The sequence below is a fragment of the Podospora pseudopauciseta genome, chromosome 6 (assembly GCF_035222475.1).
Source record: "Podospora pseudopauciseta strain CBS 411.78 chromosome 6, whole genome shotgun sequence".
Classification (NCBI taxonomy): Eukaryota; Fungi; Ascomycota; class Sordariomycetes; order Sordariales; family Podosporaceae; genus Podospora; species Podospora pseudopauciseta.
Window position 1 is genome coordinate 2,693,207 of NC_085895.1, and position 20,923 is coordinate 2,714,129.

General features: G+C 46.9%; 2 protein-coding genes and 1 non-coding gene across 3 annotated transcripts; 1 reads left to right on the forward strand and 2 right to left on the reverse strand.

Moving 5' to 3' along the window:
* Window positions 1-2,074: 2,074 nt before the first annotated feature.
* QC763_606210 (uncharacterized protein) lies at window positions 2,075-2,922 on the reverse strand (the record flags this gene model as incomplete). The annotated part of the gene is given in 3 exon segments (XM_062914460.1): window positions 2,075-2,339; window positions 2,433-2,879; window positions 2,890-2,922. 3 exon segments carry the CDS (start codon window positions 2,920-2,922, stop codon window positions 2,127-2,129), a joined length of 693 nt encoding a protein of 230 aa, XP_062763131.1. The 3' UTR covers window positions 2,075-2,126.
* A 10,059-nt stretch (window positions 2,923-12,981) lies between these two features.
* On the forward strand, window positions 12,982-13,052 carry QC763_0095760. The gene has a single exon. It is a non-coding gene; the product is annotated as a tRNA-OTHER (tRNA).
* Window positions 13,053-13,094: 42 nt separating this feature from the next.
* On the reverse strand, window positions 13,095-13,836 carry QC763_0095770 (uncharacterized protein; the record flags this gene model as incomplete). Its single annotated transcript, XM_062906313.1, has 4 exons — window positions 13,784-13,836; window positions 13,538-13,727; window positions 13,453-13,488; window positions 13,095-13,405 (listed from the first exon to the last, which is right to left on the reverse strand). Exons 2-4 carry the CDS (start codon window positions 13,656-13,658, stop codon window positions 13,095-13,097), a joined length of 468 nt encoding a protein of 155 aa, XP_062763132.1. The 5' UTR covers window positions 13,659-13,727; window positions 13,784-13,836.
* Window positions 13,837-20,923: the final 7,087 nt, after the last annotated feature.

The following is a 20,923-nucleotide window of genomic DNA, read 5'->3' on the forward strand; positions in this document are numbered from 1 at the left end:
CTATACCTCAACAAGAGACTGGCAGATTTTGAAGCCCGGCCACAGAACCCATGCTTACACAGCGGGCAAGGACTAGATGCATTAAAGCACCCACTAGGGCAGCTCGTCTAAGAAGCGTGTAATAGGATATACCGACGCTTCTAAAGACGGAGACTAGGCTAAAGACCCGTCTATTAACAGGAATCCACAGTTATTGAGAGAATTGTTATTACCGCTAACCAGTGGGTTAGCCAGAACCAGAGCCAAAGCGAGAGCCAGAGAGAGCGCCCGGTACCAACGATAAAGGTAGCACTGTACTAAGTATGGGAAAACTGCTGGAAAAAACAGGTCGAAGGCCGACCTACCAGGATAGTAGACGAAGGACTACCAGAGATGCTTTTCACAGACAAGACCCTAAAGAAACATAAGGATTTAACTAAAGCTTAGAGCTCTCTACTAGTCCAGGCTCGTACAGGAGCAATAGGTCTACGGGACTTCCTATTGAAGCAGCAAATCCCAGACCTAGCCACTCCCTACTGTACTTGCGGAGAAGGCTATAAAACAGTCGAGCACCTCGTTATATAGTACCTAGTACTACCGAAGCCTAGATCCTGGCCAACAAGCAGTATCGCACGCACCGAGATCTTAGCCTTATACTATAAGGTATAGGGTCCCGGAACCGAAGGCTGTTAGGAAAGGTCTGGGTTGGCTGATGGATTCCGCCGCTTAATAGAATATAGTTTAGCGAGGAAACTGGAATTAAAATAGAAGGATATATTCATAGGAGAGGAAGAGGTGGAGGCGGCGGCTGGAGCGGAAGACGAGGACATCTAACCCTCAAGGCCTTGTTGGGGCCTTTCCTTATTTTGCAACTATCTGGCTTTTTTAATAACTGTTTCCTGTTTGTTACCGATAACGTTATATATTTTTCACCCAGCTTTAAGGCACGGTTTTCCTATGTAAATAGCATCAACAGGACCGGCACACTCTTTTTAGGGTAGAACGGAGTAGGAGCAATAATCATAAATAAACCAGCAAAAATCTCCACGTTTTCTTTATTTTCACCAGATGGAAAATCAAGGATGTCAACATCTGCCACAGCGGTTGCATCGTGACCGTCGTTGATCCACTGATGGAGCTTAGCACGTGCAGAGCATGGGCCAATGCGACTAAAAAAGTTTTGCATCTCGCTGCCGCCAGACCTGTTTGTAGCTCTTTGAGCTACGTCTTGACAATAGAGCCTGCCCGTAACCGATGGAATAGAGCTCAGACTGTAGTTTAGCTGAATACTACTGTCATCAACCTGTCCACCTGTCCTACCCGTGACAGCTAGCACGAAAATACAGAAGGTTACCCACTAATTCTTTTGCTTTACAGTGCCTATAAAGTTCTGTAGCCCCAGTACCCCAGCAGTGAGCTACAGATATCAAGTGACAACTTCCGCTGCACTAAGTGTACTATAAATACGACCGCTTACAGGGCCCGTAGGCTGGTATGTAGCTCATATCCTTTTAACAGAACTGTAGTAGTATAAGCAGTATGTTGGTTTATATCACGATTCAACTAGGCCTTTACCTTGATTTGCAAATTCGGTATTCGAACTTAAGCTGGTTAATTTGGACATTTCGAAATCAAACACATTTTTTCCAAGCTGAAATTGACAGGGGGGTAGGGTGGGAGAGGCAGCGCTGCTCCTAACTACACACCCCACCCAAGTCCAAAAGCGGCAATACATTTCCCTTGACCGGGAAGAACAAGGATGAAACAACTTCATTTTTGTCCCCTTTCACGGCGGCTTCTGTTGGTGGTGGATGTGTAGCATGTTGCTGCACCATTATGGCTGGAACTCCAGGCGCAATATCGTCTCTGGCAGCGCCAGTACTGCAGATGTCCACTGCCACGGTCGTCGTTGTGGTGGAGATTACATGGACTACAGAGACCTACATGTCCCTATCAGCATCTACGGCTCGCCCAACCTGGTCCAGCACAAGTCTAAGATGGGACATGGAATATCAGCAGGTATCCCAGAAGTAGGCAAAAACACTGGAAGTCAACTATCCATCTCTGCTTTGATACTCGTGTGTCTATCTCCCTAACCATCTCACCTCACCCACCCACTCAGTTCCGTCACCAACAACCACCCCCCCTTAAACAAACGCAACAACGCCAAACACCGCCCCAGCAAAGACCCGCACCAGTGAACCACCAGCCCCGACAACACTCCCACCATTCCCCGTCGCCGTCGTCGTAATCGGTGTAGTAACCTCCTCCTCATCCCCAACACTCGGCCCATCAGTAATCACCGCCGACGTAGAAGTCGTCAATGTCGTCACCAAAGGAACTGAGCTACTCCCAGTAGCCTGTGACTCGGAAAGTGTAAGCGCGCCGGTCGAAGAGTCGATCGTCTCCGTAGAACTGGACTCTATCACAGTAGGAAGGGGCGTAGGACTGACAGTCGGCCCCTCCGTGGTGAGGACAAGCTTCCCAGCGGTGAAGCACGGCATGTAGGAAGCCTCTGTCCTGAGGGTTTCGGTGCCGGTGTAGAAAGCGCAACCGGGAACATCTTTTCTAGGGGGGGCGCGGCCACCGCCGCAGTCGTGAGGGTCGCAGATTTGACCGTCGTCGGGGTCGTACCAGTGGACGATGTTGTCTTGGCATACGCCGAAGGTGTGTTGGGCGCAGCCAACAGCGAGAGTCTTGCCCGCGAGGAGCGCTAATGGAAGCAAGGTTGACACGGAGGAGAAGGGCTTCATTTTTCCTAGATGTCGAAGCTGTAGCCCTTGGATATGGTTCAGCTTTGCCGAGAAGATGAGGGCGAGGAGGACGCTTTTTTTTATATCCGTGTTGAAGACTCGAAGGATTCCTGGGAGGCGGAACGAGGCGTCTAGCTTGCCCCTTCGCTAAGATCACAGCGTTGGATCTAAACTGGCTAATCCCTGTCATTTCATTAACCCGAGATTAAAAGCCCCGTCCTCAAAGCCGTAGGGCTGGACCAGTTTCAAAAAAGCAGGCCGACATCCTCTGACATATGCTTTCTCCATAAAAGGCACGAGCTTTTAGATAGCCAACTTTTTGCATGAAACTTCGCCTCATAGAACTTGTGAACAAACCCAGGGGCAATTGCATGTCCAAACCCCCCCTTTCTTGACGTAAGTTACCGCTGAACAGTTGCCATGGCAACCGCTTGATTGAACCATCGAGCGATTACCCCCTATCATACTGCCATCTCCAACAACTGATGAAGAGAAAAATGCGAAGCTTGACGTTCCATTTTCTTCCTTCTTCTAGAGACCTCCTATGCTGGAACCTTATCAAGGGAGACTAAAGGTGGTTGATGTTATGGGTTGATCCGCCGGAAAGAGGGTTGTCACGGTTGGCTCAGCGGCCGTGGAGCTGATGCATGTGAGAGGTCGTAGATTTGATGCTCAGAATCTTTTCATGGGGACTACCTGGGGATGCTGAGGGGATGGTGGCCTGCACTAGTGAAGACGTTTCTCGACCAGCATCCAGTACGACGGCCGTTGAAGTCTCGTTGTTGTATGCCATAGTTAGACAACAGCAATCCACCTGCCCGCTGAGATATTGGGTACCGGCAGCGGAGTCTGTCGACTAGCAGTTATACTCGCAAACCTGTTGGCCTCCTGAGCTGCGTTCAATTGCAAGATCCTTGCAATGAAAGCTCCAATGGCGAAGATCAGCCCGATGGTTACGAAGACGGGGCGTAGGCCGACGAACCAAATGGTAAAGTATTCGCGTTTGTTTCGCTTGTCAAACCGAAAGCCGCAAATAGTCCGTGGTACTGTGCAATTGAATGTCTCTTCCAAGATTAGAAGGCGAGCTTTCCAGAACTTGAACCGTCGACCTGTCTTGACATAGTATTGATCCTGTCACCCAACATTTGAGTATGGGGCGGTACTTCTTGGGGATACAGCAGCTGTGTGCCGGCCCTGGGGTCAACACCTCGCACCTTGCGAACATAGCCAGGCCACGGCATTTCATCGTTATGTAGCTTTCGCTGAAACCAGAGGAGGTTGTCAATGTCCGTGTCGGGGATGAGCAAAGCCAGGGTCTTTGAAGTTTCTTCAGCGAGTTCTCGGTATGGGTACTGGTTCCTGGTGCGAGGATATCTGGTGAGCAAAAATCATGCGATTTGTTTTGGAAGCACTGCTCGAATGTTATGCCCTACTTGGTCCTCCATCTTCGTCTTGTCGATGATGCCCAGAAACTTGGGCATTGTTTCCACTGCAACTTGTGGATCGTGCATTGGGTTGGTCTGGTAGTCGGTGTTGCCTAGACTGATGACATATCGGTACTGTGGTGCTGATGGTGGCCCCAGTGTGGCCATTACGGCTTGCTGCAGTGTCTTGTCGGCATCCCAGACAAAGTTGGAATCTCCCGAGGCAAAGCCGAACATCAGCCAAATTCGCGCGGCCATATCCAGAGAGTTGTAGACGCGTCGGACCTAGAGTATGATAATATACCAAGCGTGCTGTGTTAGTGATGGCTGGTGTTGATGTGTTTGACGGACTGGAATCATGAAAACAACACTATACATCAAGCCCATGGGGATAACCAGGTCCATAATTTTGCGCTAAATCGGACTTGGTCATTGCGGTACCATGTGAGTTCCTTAGTGTCGCAATCAAGCTGAATAATTCGCCGAATATCTCGAAGATGCAATCTTGTGGTTGGTTGTCGTCGAGTTGTCTCTCGAGGTACAATACAGAACTATCATACCCGTCTTCACCTTTTACCCGAAATGCATATCAGTGAATAAGATACCATATTGTGGGAAACGTAGCTCACAAGACAGTGTTACCATACCCATTGCCCCAAATGCCAGCGATAAGTTGGCCGCGGTAGCTGGGTCCGATCAACTGTGGTCGATGGTTCGGAGATGCGGGATTCAAAGGCTGATTCTAGGGAATTACTTGGAAAGCTTTGAGTGTCAAACGCCACAACGGCACATGAGAATGAGCAGAATTGAGTACCCGCATGGTAGCGAACAACCAGGGAGAGAAACCAGAACGCCCATTTCGTTTAGGGTGGAAGTAAGACTTGGCGAGGTTTGTAATAGCTCGTGCGTAGGACGAATTGAGGAGTTGTGTTCTGAATCCTGCAACTCGGAATAATGTGTTGTCAGTAATACTGTGACAAGGGCTGCAATATCAGGGCTTGGAACTCATGGTTCAATTCAGGCTAATAATCTTCAATGGCCTCGAAGAGCGTGATACTGAAAGATGAAGAAGGAAATACAGTCTTGGTGATCCTGAACGCGTATTTTATCCTCCCTTGCCTGGCCCGTGCCCTTGTTGGCCTCAGGCCGCTGCCAAGTCCTTCAATATCATACAGGGCCAGTGGGCTTCCTTTAATAACCGCCATGGCTTCTGATTGTCTGCCTCACTTTGACGACTGGCTTACAACGTGCAGTTACCCCTCCTTGCGGTGGTATCGACAGTGTTATTGGTGGTGGTTGTGGGTGGTTGACTTTTGCCGTCTGACACCATCTCCCCCTTTCTTATACTCGCCTACGAGCTTAATGATGGCTTCAGGCCTCCGTTCGTCGGTCTTTGGGCTTGTCTGGGTGTTGCGCGTGGAAGGCTTATAAGGCCGCCTTGGCTCCATCGCTATAGAAGTGATCGAAGGGTTCCCACGTCCAGTGTTTCCTTTGAGGCCAACCTTCCTACTTAACTAGATACTTAACTTCTTCACCCATCAGGGTCGAATCCATCACCTTTTCCACTTAGTAGTCTTCTGCCTCTACCGGCGTAGCTTCTCGCAGGACCTGGTCTGGGTCAGGCAGTGCCTGCCCGCCAGCGCGATAGGGCTCGATAAGGGAGACGTGAAAGGTATTGTAGATTCGCTAGTACTTAGGGAGAGTTAGTCGGATAGCGGTAGGCGAGATTACCTTCTAGATTTTAAACGGGCCCAGTATCTTCTTATCTAGCTTCTTAAAGGATCGTCGCGTCTTAATATATTTAGCGTTTAGCATTATTAATTAATCCTATTTAAATAAAGGGGTTTCTTTTCTCTTTAAATCGGCCTACCGTTTTATACGAGTGTGGGCGTCCTTTAGTAATTTCTACGCTTCCTTATAAACTTAGGTCATCTAATATACGTATAGCCTACTCGAGGAGTTATGGACGGTAGTGTTCGAGGACAGGTTATTAAAGGTAAGGTAGTAACTATAATTAGTGAAGAAAGGCGATATGCCTATAGTTAACTTATAAGCGTTATTATACGCGAATTCTACCATAGGAAGTAATTTATTCCAATTAGCTATCTCGTAGTTAACAAAGGTACAAAGATATATCTCTAATTCTTAATTAACGATCTCTATCTACCTATCTATTTAGGGATGGAAGGCGGTATTTATACGACTATTAATATTAACGAACTTTAGGAAGTCCTTCTATAAATAAGCGGTAAAGCGTAAGTCTCGGTCGGAAATAATATCTGCCGGGACGCCGTAAAGTCGCTAATACTCGCGCGCGAAAATCCGGATTAAGTCGTTAGTTTTCTTTATATCTATACGTAAAAGTATAAAGTATACTATCTTCGTAAATATATCTATAATAACCTAGATCGAGTCGCATTTAAAGGACAATAGTAAGTCTGTAATAAAGTCTATAGAAATCGCTCTCCACGGTTTCTAAGGGATCTCTATTAGTTAGAGTAATCCGAAGGTACTATAGCGGAGGTTCTTATTCTGTTAGTACTTTCGGTACCTACATATATATTCGCGGATATTTTAATTTATATTTAGCTACTAAAAATTACGCCGTATTAGGTCGATAGTTCTATCTATTCTTAAGTAGTGTCACGGTTCTGGAAGACAGTGGGGCCACGAGGACCAATCAAGACTGGACCGCGCCATCGGGCGGGGCCCACGGTCCAGGAGATCAGACGGACCAATAAGACGGGGACCGGGGACCGCGGCGGGGCTCACGGTCCACGGTCCAGTATCGGCCAATACGGAGCGGACCGAGGACCGTATACAAGACGACGGTCCACGGTCCACAGGTCTATATATACGGAGGAACTGGCTGGCGTAGATAGACAGTTCTGCAGTATGCAATTCAAGTTGTATTCACGGCATCTAGTGTTTATATCGAGACATTTTGTTGTGCACTGTTTAGCTGCACCGAACCAGGATTATTCAGAAGTGCCTTCAACCGATATCCCTTTCAGAGGTTCTGGATAGGGGTTCGTCACACGTTGCATACTCACTTCAACTCTGTCACGGATAAGTTGAAGGCGTCTTTTTACCACCATGGCCGGACCTGAGAACGTTCAGATGGGAGGCGTCCCGCCTAGCCCAGGCGCCGAGGGACCTTCCGCCAGACCTGTGCCCTCTACCGCAGAGCAGGTCATCAAGCGTCTCAAAGAGCTCGAGGACGAGGCTCAACAGACCCGGGAGCAGATTTTCGCTATCTCGGCTGCGTCCAAGTCGACCATTAAGCTTCCGGTACCGGAGCGCTATGGAGGAGAAAAGGCAGAGCTTGGAGGGTTCTTAATCCAGCTCAAGACCTATTTTCGTCAGTACCCAGACCAGTTCACCAACGAAGAGTCGAAGGTGATCTTCGCGGCCACCAGGCTCAAGGACAGGGCTCTCGCATGGTTCGAGCCTATCCTCGACGACTATTACGAACAGGAGCCGGAGGATCAGGAGAAGATCACCGTGGAATGCTTCGAGAGCTATCGTGCCTTTGAGGCTAAGCTTAAGGAGGTGTTTGGGGAGTACGATGAGGCAAGGCGCGCGCAGGGTAGACTCTTGAGTCTACGCCAGACGCGCTCGGCAGCCGACTACGCGGCTCAGTTCAAGATCGATAGCCTGCGTAGCGCTATTAACGATGAAGGGTTAATGCAGCTTTTCTACCATGGCCTTAAGGATGAGGTGAAGGATGAGTTGTATAAGGAGACAAGGCCCGACACTATCGACAAGTATATCGCCATGGCCATACGGATCGACGATCGGCAGTTCGAGCATCGTATGGAGAAGAAAGGAGGTAACGGCAGGGGTAGCTACGGTAATAGCTACAGGGGACACTTCAACGGTAACCGCTCCAACGATAGGCGTAAGCGGAGACACCCCAGCACTAGCTACTCCGGCACTACACACTCGGGACCGATGGACGTCGATGCTATACAGCAGCAGAGGCCGCAAGGCCGAGGCCAGGGCAGAGACAACCTCAAGTGTTTTAACTGCGGCAAGGCAGGACACTTTAAGAAGGACTGCAGGGCACCCAAACGGCTCGGATGGAAAAAGGAGATCGCATCCACCACCACATCGAAGGGACCAAGGGTTGTGGAGGTAGCAGCCATCGGGTATCAACAAGGCGGAGCGGCAAGCTCCGAGGAAGACTCCAACTGGCACGCCGGACAGGAAGATATAGAGTTCCAGGAAGTAAAGGAAGCACTGGAAAGGCTGAAGGCGGAGCACGAGGAAGGGGATCTTCAGATACAGGCCTTGCGGGATCAGATGGCACAGATCACTGCGGAAGTCACCACGGAAGTCGCCAAAGGTGAGGGTCTCGCGCAAGGACCTACCAGGTGGACGATACCAGAGAGGCAGTATGGCAAGCACGGAATAACTGTCTCACAGGATACATCACAGCCTGTGAAGCTCTTACACAAGAGCTGGGAAGAGTACTGGAAAAGCAGGAAGGTCGCCAGTATCGGGATCGCGAAGTTGCCAGGGGATGCACCAACACCCACATGGTATACACCCTGTGAGGGAGATACGGCACAGCTTCATCCCAGGCATCCGGAGCATCGGAGAGTACCTTGGTTCCAGTGTATTACACACGGATGTGTGGAGCACCACCAGAGCAAGTCGCTATACGGCCACTGGCCGGTACGCAAGGTGGGCAAGGAGGGCAAGCCACAGCCAGTCAAAAGGACTATGGCCCGGTGGGAAAAGGCCCAACAGGAGGACTTGAACGACTATGTCTTATGGAAGGTTCAGGACCCGGTTGAACTGAAGGATGGCCTTCAGGTTATACAGATCGCACCAAGGCATACGAGGTGCTGCGTCGAATACGCAGACGGTTGGAACACAGACGATAGTGTGCGCTCGTGGGAGGAGGTGGTACTAGGATGGTGCCCAAGCCCAGATTGCGCTATACATCTGCGGGAGAAGGTCAAGCGATATCATCAAGCCAGGACGCCCAAGACCAAGCAGAAGAACCGCTATCGGGCGTGGATGCGAGAGAATGCCAGAGACGGAAGATGGGAGGAAGCCAGGCGGGCATGGTTGAAAGACTTCGTGTTGCTGGTCAACCCGGAGCAGGAGGACGCTCTTGAACGACACAACCGCTTGGGAAACGACTCGCGGCCCTTCGCGGGGGCCGTCAACCTCTAACGGACCACGAACGGTATTTTCGAAAGCATCGGCGTAAAGCGAAGGTGTGGGATAACGACCCGGCGCTCGTCAGCGAGGTCGCTGCCGCACAGAAAGGAGGTAAGAAAGATAAACGCCTCTGGGTTACTGCGCACTGGAGAGATCTCCAGGCAGTGGCATTGGTAGACGGTGGTGCAGAGACGAACCTGATTTCGCCACAGTTCGTGCACCAGGCCCGTATACCATGGAAGAAAAAGAAGGAATGGATCGTTATACAAGGACCATTTCCCACGCAAAAGGTCTATAGGGAGACACTACCCCTGGACATCACAGTCGAAGGAAAAACAATACCAGTTATATTCGACATTGTGGATATGGGACCCTCGAAGGATATGATCCTAGGGCAACCATGGCATGAAGACTACAACCCAGACATCGATTGGAGGGACGGTGGCCACCTACGACCAAGAGAGCCTTGGAAGTATCCAACCAATGATGGAAGATCAGGAGCACGTACGGAGCAGAGTGCAGGACAAGCACCCTCCACGGCACCACCGCAAGGAGCACAGGAAGTAATGGTATATTCCATCGACACAGGCGGCAAGATCGAAGAAGTAGGGTTAACGACGTTGGTGGAGATATCGGAGGTCAACAAGTACGCCTACTACAACAACGTGGAGAAAGGCGAGAAAAAGGCGGTACCGGTGGAATATCAAGGACACCCAGCCTTCACGGCCAAGCACTTAGAGGGGCTTCCAGAGCGAGGACCGTGGGACCACGAGATTAAGTTAAAAGAAGGAGCCAAGCTACGGCTATTTAAGGTCTATCACACCAACGACAAGCAGAGTGAGGAGCTACGGAAGTACTTAGACGAGAATCTGAAGAGAGGGCATATTAGGGAGTCCACATCGCCAGCAGGATATCCCGTATTCTTCGTGCCGAAGAAGGACGGTGGCTTGCGACTGTGTGTGGATTACCGCCAGCTAAATAACGAGACGGTGAAAAACAGCTACCCGCTACCGTTGATATCCAGGTTACGGAGTCAACTAGCAGGGGCGCGATACTTCACACGCTTAGATATGCCTGTTGGGTACGCCCATATACGGATCAAAGAAGGAGACGAATGGAAGACAGCGTTTCGCACACCCTATGGTCATTTCGAGTATCTCGTGATGCCATTTGGGTTAACCAATGCGCCCGCGACGTTCCAATCTCTCGTTGACCATACGATACGGAAGTACCTCGACAAGACAGCAGTGTGCTATCTCGACGACGTTCTCATCTACTCACGCACTCTGGAGGAGCACAAGCAGCACGTACGAGAGATATTCGACGCGCTACACGGAGCCGGACTCTCAGTTAATAAGGAGAAGAGCGAGTTCCACGTGCAGAAAACAGTATACCTGGGATATCTGATATCGCCAGGTGAGGTGCGTATGGAACCGGGGAAAATTGCGGCAGTTAAGGACTGGCCTACGCCGCAGTCACAGACACACGTCAGGGAATTCTTGGGGTTTACAAATTTCTATCGGATGTTCATCCGGGGCTACGCAGGCATTGCGAGGCCACTCAACCACTTAACCAAGAAGGACGTGGAATTCCGGTGGGGGCAGGAAGAGGAGCAGGCCTTCCAGGAGCTAAAAGAGGCTATTTTGAAGGACCCGGTGCTCAAATTGCCAGACCCCAGTCGACCATTTGAAGTCGAGGCGGATGCATCAGACTATGCGATCGGTGGACAACTAGGGCAGCGAGACGACGACGGCAAGCTACACCCGGTAGCCTTCTTTTCGAAGAAGCTTGAGGGAGCACGTCAGAACTACCCGATCCACGATAAAGAACTACTCGCCATCATCGAAGCGTTCGAGGAGTGGAGGCCATACCTCAGCGGTACTAAGTACGAGGTACAGGTATATACAGATCATAAGAATCTGCGGTACTTTACCACCACGAAGGTCCTCAACGCACGGCAAACACGATGGTCAGAGTTTCTCTCGGAATTTAATTTCCAGATCAACTACAAGAAGGGCTCGGAGAACGCCAGGGCAGACGCACTTAGCCGACGAGCCGACCACCACAAGGATGCACCCAGGGAGTCACCACCACTACTTGAGGAGGCGCCGGATGGCACTCTCAAGCATCCACTGCAGCCGTGGATGGAGTGTTGCGCAGTGTATCGTGAGAAGGCCACTTCCAGCAAGCACCAAGGGAAGTTGGGCAACGATATCACAGAGCAATACTGGCAGGAAGAGCTGGAGCCACAGGGTATCCAGAAAGACAGTCAGGGAAGACTGTGGTATAGGAATCGAGCGTACGTGAGGCCAGGTGACAGGACAGCACTGGTGATGGAGATTCACGCATCGAAGCTCGGAGGACACATGGGTATCGCTAAGACCATGGAAAAGATCAAGCAGCACTTTGACTGGCCAGGGATCAAAGACGACGTCAAGGAAGCCATCCAGTCATGCCATACGTGCGAGAGAACGAGGGTTGCGAGGCACAAGCCCTATGGATTTCTGGAGCCACTGCCAGTAGCAGAACGGCCATGGAGTTCAGTCACGATGGACTTCATCACCAAATTACCAGAGTCTAAGGACACGGCAACCGGCGTCAAGTACGACAGTATATTGACGGTGGTCGACAGGCTCACCAAGTGGGCATACTTCCTGCCTTACAAGGAGACCTGGTCGGCAGAACAACTGGCGGATGTGGTACTACGGCATGTCACGGCAACACACACATGGCCAAAGGAATTTATCACGGACCGCGATACCAAGTTCGTATCGAAGTTTTGGAGAGCGTTGATGACGAGGCTAGGGGTAGTGAGTAAGGCGTCTTCGGCCTACCACCCTCAGACGGACGGTCAGACGGAACGGCTCAACCAGATCGTAGAACAATACCTACGGAATTACATCAATTTCGAACAGGACGATTGGGTTGAACTGTTGCCTACGGCACAACTGGCATATAACACATCGCCAACTGAGACGACCAAAGCCACACCGTTCTTCGCGAATTTCGGCTACGAGGCAGACCTACGGCAGGGACCTACGGTTGAGGTGCCCAGGGCTGGGGTCAAGGCAGATAAGATGCACATGCTCCACAGCAAGCTCAAGCAAGAACTGGAGTTTGTAAGGGAAAAGATGCGGAAATACTATAATACTAAAAGGCTCGAGGGACCTCGCCTTAAGGGGGGAGACATGGTATTCCTTTCCACACGCAATTTACGCACCAAAAGACCTAGTAAGAAGCTGGACCACAGGAGAGTGGGACCATTCAAGGTCAAGAGGAAGATATCGGAGACGGCATTCGAATTGGAGCTACCTAGTACGATGCGTCTACGGTCACACACCTTTCACATCTCACTTCTGGAACCCGCACCACACGCAAAAAAGGCCAATACACAGGCAGTGGCGGAGGACGAAGAAGAGGAGTACGATGTGGAAGAGATACTGGATTCACGGTTCAACAGAGGCCAATTGGAGTATTTGGTCAGCTGGTTAGGATATCCGGCTACAGATAACTCGTGGGAACCACAGGCACACCTTAACTGCCCAGATAAGCAAAAAGAATTCCACCAACGATATCCGGACCGACCAAAACCCAAGCAAGCAAAAAAGACTCGGCCCCGGCCCACAGCCAGATGCTATGAGACGGAGCCAGAACCTCGACAGGAATCGAACCTGCGCCTTCGACGTAGTGGTCGACGTGCTACACACTACACTACGAGGTTGGAAGGTATGAAGGGGACCAAATATAAGTAGTGCCACGCGCCTTAGGCACCTTGGGAAGTGGAAGGCGCACCACTGGCGGTATCTAACGTAGCGAGGAAGGAAGGACCAACCACGCTAGGATCGAAGGAAAGATCGGAAGGCCAGTTAAGGCCTAAGGAAGGGTCCGGGACGTGAGGAGACCACGGAACGGTATCCTGAGCGGCGTCCGGCCGCGCAGGAGCACCCGGCGAAGAAGCAGGGGGCGCCGCAGCGGCAGACTGTGCCACCTGGGCATCCTCCTCCTGGATACCCCGCGCGAAGAGACGCTCCTCGCGAGCACGGAGGAGCGGCGTGTTCGTTTTACCCGGATAAGCTGGGCAGTCAGTTGCGAGAGCTGGTCTTCAAGCCTTTGCTCCTCACGCTCGAGCCTATCCTGCTCTTCCATCGTTCGGGTCACTATCGAACGGTCAATTACGGTACAGGAAGGAAAGGAAGATACACCCACGGGCGGAGCCAACATCAGACCCGTCACATGGAATCTTACGGCGCACGCACTCGGCGCACCGTGAGGACTCGGGAGCCATGATGCAAGGGGTCCCGGAGGTAAAACAGGTAGAACACGGCATTACGGCAGTGCCACGGCAGCGGATTCGAGAGGCAAGGGCGAAGGACTGTTCAGTCTTACAATGACGTTTCTGCACGCGGTTAGACATGGTGAGCGGTAAGGTAAAGAAAGAAGGGAAAGACTTACGATATCGTTAGCGGTGGAAGAAGACTAGGCCGCAGGGGCTTCGGCCTGGAGGGGGAGCATCATGTCACGGTTCTGGAAGACAGTGGGGCCACGAGGACCAATCAAGACTGGACCGCGCCATCGGGCGGGGCCCACGGTCCAGGAGATCAGACGGACCAATAAGACGGGGACCGGGGACCGCGGCGGGGCTCACGGTCCACGGTCCAGTATCGGCCAATACGGAGCGGACCGAGGACCGTATACAAGACGACGGTCCACGGTCCACAGGTCTATATATACGGAGGAACTGGCTGGCGTAGATAGACAGTTCTGCAGTATGCAATTCAAGTTGTATTCACGGCATCTAGTGTTTATATCGAGACATTTTGTTGTGCACTGTTTAGCTGCACCGAACCAGGATTATTCAGAAGTGCCTTCAACCGATATCCCTTTCAGAGGTTCTGGATAGGGGTTCGTCACAAGTAGCCGGCGATAGCTGCGTCGTACTTAAATTTAAAAATCTCGTCGCGTAACGCAGGGTCGTTAGGGATCCTTAATAAATTATTATAATATAGTAAGCTATTATCTACGTATTTATTTTTAGGCGGTATAGCTAGGTCCTTTATATACTTAATATCCTAATAAGCGGCTATTTTAACTCTAGCGATAAAATTATCGTTCTATACCGGTATAGCCGGAATACTAGCGAGCTTTACTAACGAAATTAAAAAGGAAAGTCCTTCTATAAGTAGTAAAAAGTAATGATTTTTTAAGACCGAAGTAATCGGCTAATCTTTATTTCCCCCCTTTTTAGGCCGATATTAATCGAGTCTTAAGAGTACGTCGGCCTTACCGTTAAGACGTTTAGGGCGATATATAATAATAAAGTTATAGGTAGCGAGCTCTTACGCTTACCTTACTTAGCGTCTATTTAAAACCTTTATTATAGTAAAGTATACTAGGTTCTAGTAATCGGAATATACTTTAATATAATACTTTGCCCCCTTAAAGTATTTTCGTTACTTTATAAAGTAGTTAACGATAGTTAATAGCTCTTTATCGTGTACTTTATAGTTTATTTTTAGTTTAATAAACTTTTTAAAGTAAAAAGCTACCGGGTAAAGTTTACTATCGTCTTCCTTTTAGGATATTACTTTTCCTAGGTTAAAGTTAAACGTATCCGTCTTTAAGACTACTAACTTTACCGGGTCGAAGTAAGCGAGAATAGGAGTAGTAATAAAGGTTTCCTTAAGCTTATTAAATGCTATCTCTATAGCTTATATTTATTTTTATTAACGTACGTCGAGCTTTAGGGATGCCGTAAGGGCTTAGGCAATAGTAAAGAACCCTTTAATAAACCGTCGATAGAAATTAGTGAAGTTAATAAAGGATTAGGTAGCCTTAAGTATAGTAGGTCTTTCCTAATTTAAAATATAATTTACCTTCTCTTTAAATATCGAAATTCCGTACTTAAAAATAATATATTTAAGGTATTTAACTTACTTTATTACTTATATATACTTTTTTACTAAAATAGTAAGGTTATTTTCTTTTAGCTTTTATAATATTTCTTTTATAAGCCGGTCGTATTTCTCTATAGTGTCGGCGTAAATAAGGATATTATTTATATAAGCTAGTACCTTTATATCGATTAGGTCGCTAAGGACTTTATAAACTATAGTTTAGAAGGTAGCTAGGGTATTAATTAAGCTAAAGTATATAACCGTAAACTCGAAGAGGCTATAGCGGTAGCGGAAGGCCGTTTTTTACTTATCTCTTTCCTTAATCCGTATAAGGTTAAATCCACTCTTAAGATCGATCTTAATAAAGTACTTAACTCTAGCGAGGCAATCTTATAGCTTATTAATAAGTAGTAGAGGATACCTATTAGGAATAGTAATACCGTTAAGTACTTTTTAATTTACGATTAGTCGAAAGTCGTTTTCGTAGGTCCCTTTCTTTTTAATAGAAGTATCTTTATTTACTATAAAAAGTGGAGTGCTATAAGGGGATTTAGAAGGCCTAATCTTACCTTCGGCTAGTATTTTATTTAGCTATACGCGTAGGAACTTAAGCTCCTTACCGCTAAGGGAGTAAATAGGCCTTTATAATAGTATTTTACTATCTATTAAGTCGATCGTATAGTTTTAGGGCTTATAATTAGGTAGCCTTTTAAATATATCGTAAGGGATTAGCGGTACTAGGTCCTAAAAATATTCGGGAATAAAGCTTCGATCGTCTTTAACGCTAAAGATAATCTTACTAACCTTCTTAAGTACCGAAAGGCTAATATATCGTTCGCGGTATATAGGAGAGGTAAATACGATTTTCGTAAAATCTTAATCGTAAAAGCCGGTTAATTAATATTTTTAAAGCTATTAGTATAGTAGGATAATATTATATTTTGCGTCGAGCTTATTAACTTCGAATTATAACTTAGTAAAGTAGTTTTCTAAATACCTAAGTACTACGGTATTAATATATAACGCTTCCTTACTAATATTTCCTTTTTTAGTAAAAGATTGAAGGTAAAATCTAGAAGGGTAATAAAAGGTTTTAATCGCGAGGCAGGTTACTATATTCTCCGATAAGATTAGAACGGTACTACTAGGGTCTAAGAGGACGCGTATCGGGTACTCTCGAGGTCGCGCGTTAGTGCCTTTAATAATACTTATATTAATAATAGGCTTAGTTTTAACCTTAGGACGACGTTATAATTATTTATTTTTATCTTCCTCGTAAAGGCACTTAATTCCTATAATAGTAACGTTAGTAGGCCGATTATATCTTATCGGCGTAGGCAGGTAGCTTAATAAAAACCCGTCTTAGTATTAAATATATTATCGTTAAGTACTTCGAAGACTAATAGTTTATTATTATTAATATATATTTTAATAGCGTTAATTCGTACTTTCTTTAAAGGTATTATTTCGTTTTCTTTCTCTTTTTTTTCGACTTTCTTTTTAACCCCGGCTATTTTAGGAGGAGCTGCTAGAAGGTTATTATCGGAGATATTTTTTCTAGCGAAGTAGGCGAAGGTATAGTAGTTATTACGACTATATCGTTAATATATAGAGCCGTCTTTCTTATACCTATCGACGTTTTCCTGCGAGATCCCCGCTAGGGCTTCCTTAATAATCGCCTATTTAATATCTTTTAAATCGGGTCTAACGTTTAATATTTTAAAGAGGGTTTTAATACTTTTTAAGAATAGATTTAACGGTTATTAAGAGCGACTTTAGTGGGGAGGGCCCGACTTTAAGCGCTCCGAGATTAAAGTAAGCGCGTTTTTTCCCGCCCGGTAGTTAATAGCGATATTAGGGTTAGTAAATATATTTTCGTAAATATAGTTTACTTCCTCGATAGTGTTAAGGAAGTCGTTATTTATCTTTAGGATACTATTTTACTTCGAGTAAATTAGTTTAATAATTTTATTTAATAATACTTTCGAGATATAACTTTAAAACGTAATTCCTAATTATTATATTATTTCGTTAAAATCAGAAAGCTTAGTTAGGTATTAAAAGATATTTCTATAATACTTAAGTTCCTGTATTTTACGGGTATTGTAGTACTTTTCAGCCGTATTTTAAAAGTACTCTTTAATAGTAATAACGTAATTGCTTTAAGTATTTATAAAGTTTAATTTATATATTTAATTAACTCGCTATTAATACTATATTTAAGCTTTATTTATAAAAAAAAACTTAATTTAATTAATTTTAACTTAGTCGCTAGGGAACTTAATAGGGTAGGAATCTATATAGGCTTCTACTTTAAACTATTAAGGCCGGAACTTAGAAAGGTCTTTATTATTATAGGCTAGGGGTTTTAATATATATATCGGGTTAACCTAGACCGGTATTTAAAAGAAGTAACGGATAAGTCGGGTAAGGTCGTTTCGTCCTAAGAGATTAGGTAACTAAGAGTGATTACGTTCCGTTAGGGGTCTTTTAGGTAGGCCTCCGTTTCCGCTAGGCGGTAGTTACTTTTTTCGTTAATTATCGGTAAGATCCTTTAAGTCCGAGCTATTAAGATTAAAAGATAGTTCTCTATTTGCGGTAAAGAATTACCGTAGGGAAGGATTTCCTTTACCTTTACCGTTAGACGTAGGTACTATACGTATAGGACCGACCCGAGTAGATTCGAATTAAATATTAGTTTATTAGGCCGTACGGCGCGTTTAGGCAGTTCGTAGTACCTAAATAGTTAAATTCTTTTTAGCGCGTTAAGTTAAAGATAATACTTTTAAAGGTACGGCTAAAGACGGTTACGATAGTTACGTCGATACCTATTAGCTAAAGCTATATTAGACCGATTCGATATCGGTATTAAAGTTCTACTTTAACTATAAGCGGAACTCCTCTAAAGCTTCCTCCGTTAACTTTTTAACCTATTTTATAACGGTTTAGCTATATTTATTTAGCGTAAAGGGGTCGACGAATTTTTTTATTAGAAGTCTATTAATATATTAATCGCGTTAGAGGGCTTAGATCTCGACCTATTTATTAAACTTTTTTTAATTCGTAATCTCCTTCTCGAAGGTTAATAGAGCCGCTTAATAACGTTTAGTAGATTCGCAAAGTTACTTAATAGTTTATTACCGTTAACGCTTATTTTAGGTAATAACCGTAATAGCTCCTTAGATTTTATCCGCGAAGGTAGTATTAGCGTTTTCGACTTACTATCGGAAGTGCTAGATCTGCTAGTCCGAAACCTAGACCCCAAGCTTAATTATATTAGTATAAATAGTATATTATACGCGGATATACTTATACTATTATTTAAGGCGTACGAGTTTTTAGCCGTCGATATAGTCCTTATTTTACTATTAAATAAGTTATCGTATATTTTTATAGGTCTCGTTTATATAGCGATGGAGTTCGACGATCTACAGTGCTGGATCCTAAATAGTACTAAAGAGAGGCTATATATTAATGGGGTCGCTTATAATAACTTTAAAGTCCTGAGGTAAGTAGAGTGTGAGCTTTATATAGTCGTCGACCTAAATAGGCTCGGCTAACGGGGAGCGATAATCCGATATATTATAGGTAGAGATAGACGCGTTATCGAGTTCTTCTTATAGATTTCGAGCGGTCGTGTACGTAGGTGACGTTATGGCTGGTGATGTCGGGAGAGGAATATGGGCTGCGTAGCTAGGAATAAAGGGTCGCGGAATAGGCGACGAATTGAAGGAGTACTCTCCTATGGTAAAGTCGGAGTCTTCGTCGTCGTTAACCCAAGGGTTGTAAGGTAGTAGAACGAATCCTTTAACGATATCTGAGGGTGGCGCTGATGATGACGTGGTGGATATTAATAAAGGAAGAAAGCGGGGTAAGTGGTGATAGCGCTATGGTGTTGTTGTTGTAGTGTATTGATTGTCGTCTTCGGTTGATTGAAGATTATATGTGATAAGGGCTGCAATATTAGGGCTTGGAACTTATGGTTCAATTCAGGCTAATAATCTTCAATGGCCTCGAAGAGCGTGATACTGAAAGATAAAGAAGGAAATACAGTCTTGGTGATCCTGAACGCGTATTTTATCCTCCCTTGCCTGGCCCGTGCCCTTGTTGGCCTCAGGCCGCTGCCAAGTCCTTCAATATCATACAGGGCCAGTGGGCTTCCTTTGATAACCGCCATGGCTTCTGATTGTCTGCCTCACTTTGACGACTGGCTCACAACGTGCAGTTACCCCTCCTTGCGGTGGTATCGACAGTGTTGTTGGTGGTGGTTGTGGGTGGTTGACTTTTGCCGTCTGACAAATACTCTCAACACCCCACAGAACTAGGAAACCCAAAGTCGTAACGCAAGACACAAAGTGTACGGCATCTTAAAAGGATGTCTATATACTTTGGCCATCTACCGATTGAGGGCAAAAGAGAGACGGGAAGGAAAGTTAAGCCACACCGCGCCTTGTAGGGCAGGAGAAGTTGGGCTACTTGGCCTCTCGGAGACCGGCGGTAACAAAAATGCCTTCTGGGGCAGTTTTACGGCTGCCCGGGTCCCCGCCACCTGTTACACCCCAATACGTGTTGCAAAGGCACACATTGCCACAACTTGTCACATCAGGTGGAAGGAACGACGCAATTGAACATTATCTTAGGTAGGTCCTTGCGACCAAGCCTCCACGTGCCTGCCCGCGTTTACCCTCTGGAAGGCACCACTAAAACAACTGATTAGATAAAAGACGGTTCCAAAGTATTCCATACACAGATCTTCACGATGCAAGGCTTCGACTCGAAACCGTGACACAGCTCTATAGCTAAATCCCCTCCACCCTCAATCGCCGAGTCAAGTTCACGACTTCCTCCACTCAGACCAAGGGTATATGCTGCCCGAATGACTGCAGCCGCAATTAACGATAACGTCCCGTTTCGCTGTACACATGTCATCGAATACGACGATGCCGAGAAGCACAAGTGGCGAATGGTCGGGTTTGGTAGATATACATCAGACCTCTCAGCCCCGAAGCCGAGCAAGCATTCCAGAGCATCCGACCGCAGCTCATCTCCATCACCCGAAACATACCATTGGCTTCTATCAAATGCAGAGGGCCTTCTGCGAGAAATCCTGCGGCAACTGTGGAAGGGTACCGGGTCACAGACAAGAAGAAATCCGACCCGGATCGAGACGGCGTGGATGCCGTGGAGCTTAGGAATAGCTCGCGACCCTTTGTAAAGGAGATCAAGGAGCGGATCAAACAAACCCGTATCCTGGAGTCTGGTAGAACCGAATTTGCATTGATGGTGCGGGATGAGCCACCCGGGTGGGATTGGCGTCCAGAGGGAGCGAAGGACACCCCGGAAGAAGTCAAGGTCACAGAGTAGGCAAGGTTTCTCTTTTGTCGGCGTTATCCTGGTACTGTTTTCGGATCATAGATTATGTTGGAGGTTCTTTATCAGCATCCAACTGTTCATTTATCATCTGTGTTGTTTTGCCTTTTCTTCCAACTATGTCACCTGGTTGAGAATATTATCTCAGCTTTCCATCACTCAACCTGAGCTTGATCTGAGCACTGTCTGGACCTGATCTAAGCATTATATGGACGTGATCTGAGCACTGACCGGACCTGATCCAAGCTTCCCAGCAAATCTGATGATGGGGCGTGGCTGACTAGCCTTATTGATATAAGCCGTGCAGACCACCTAGCCATAAGAGCAA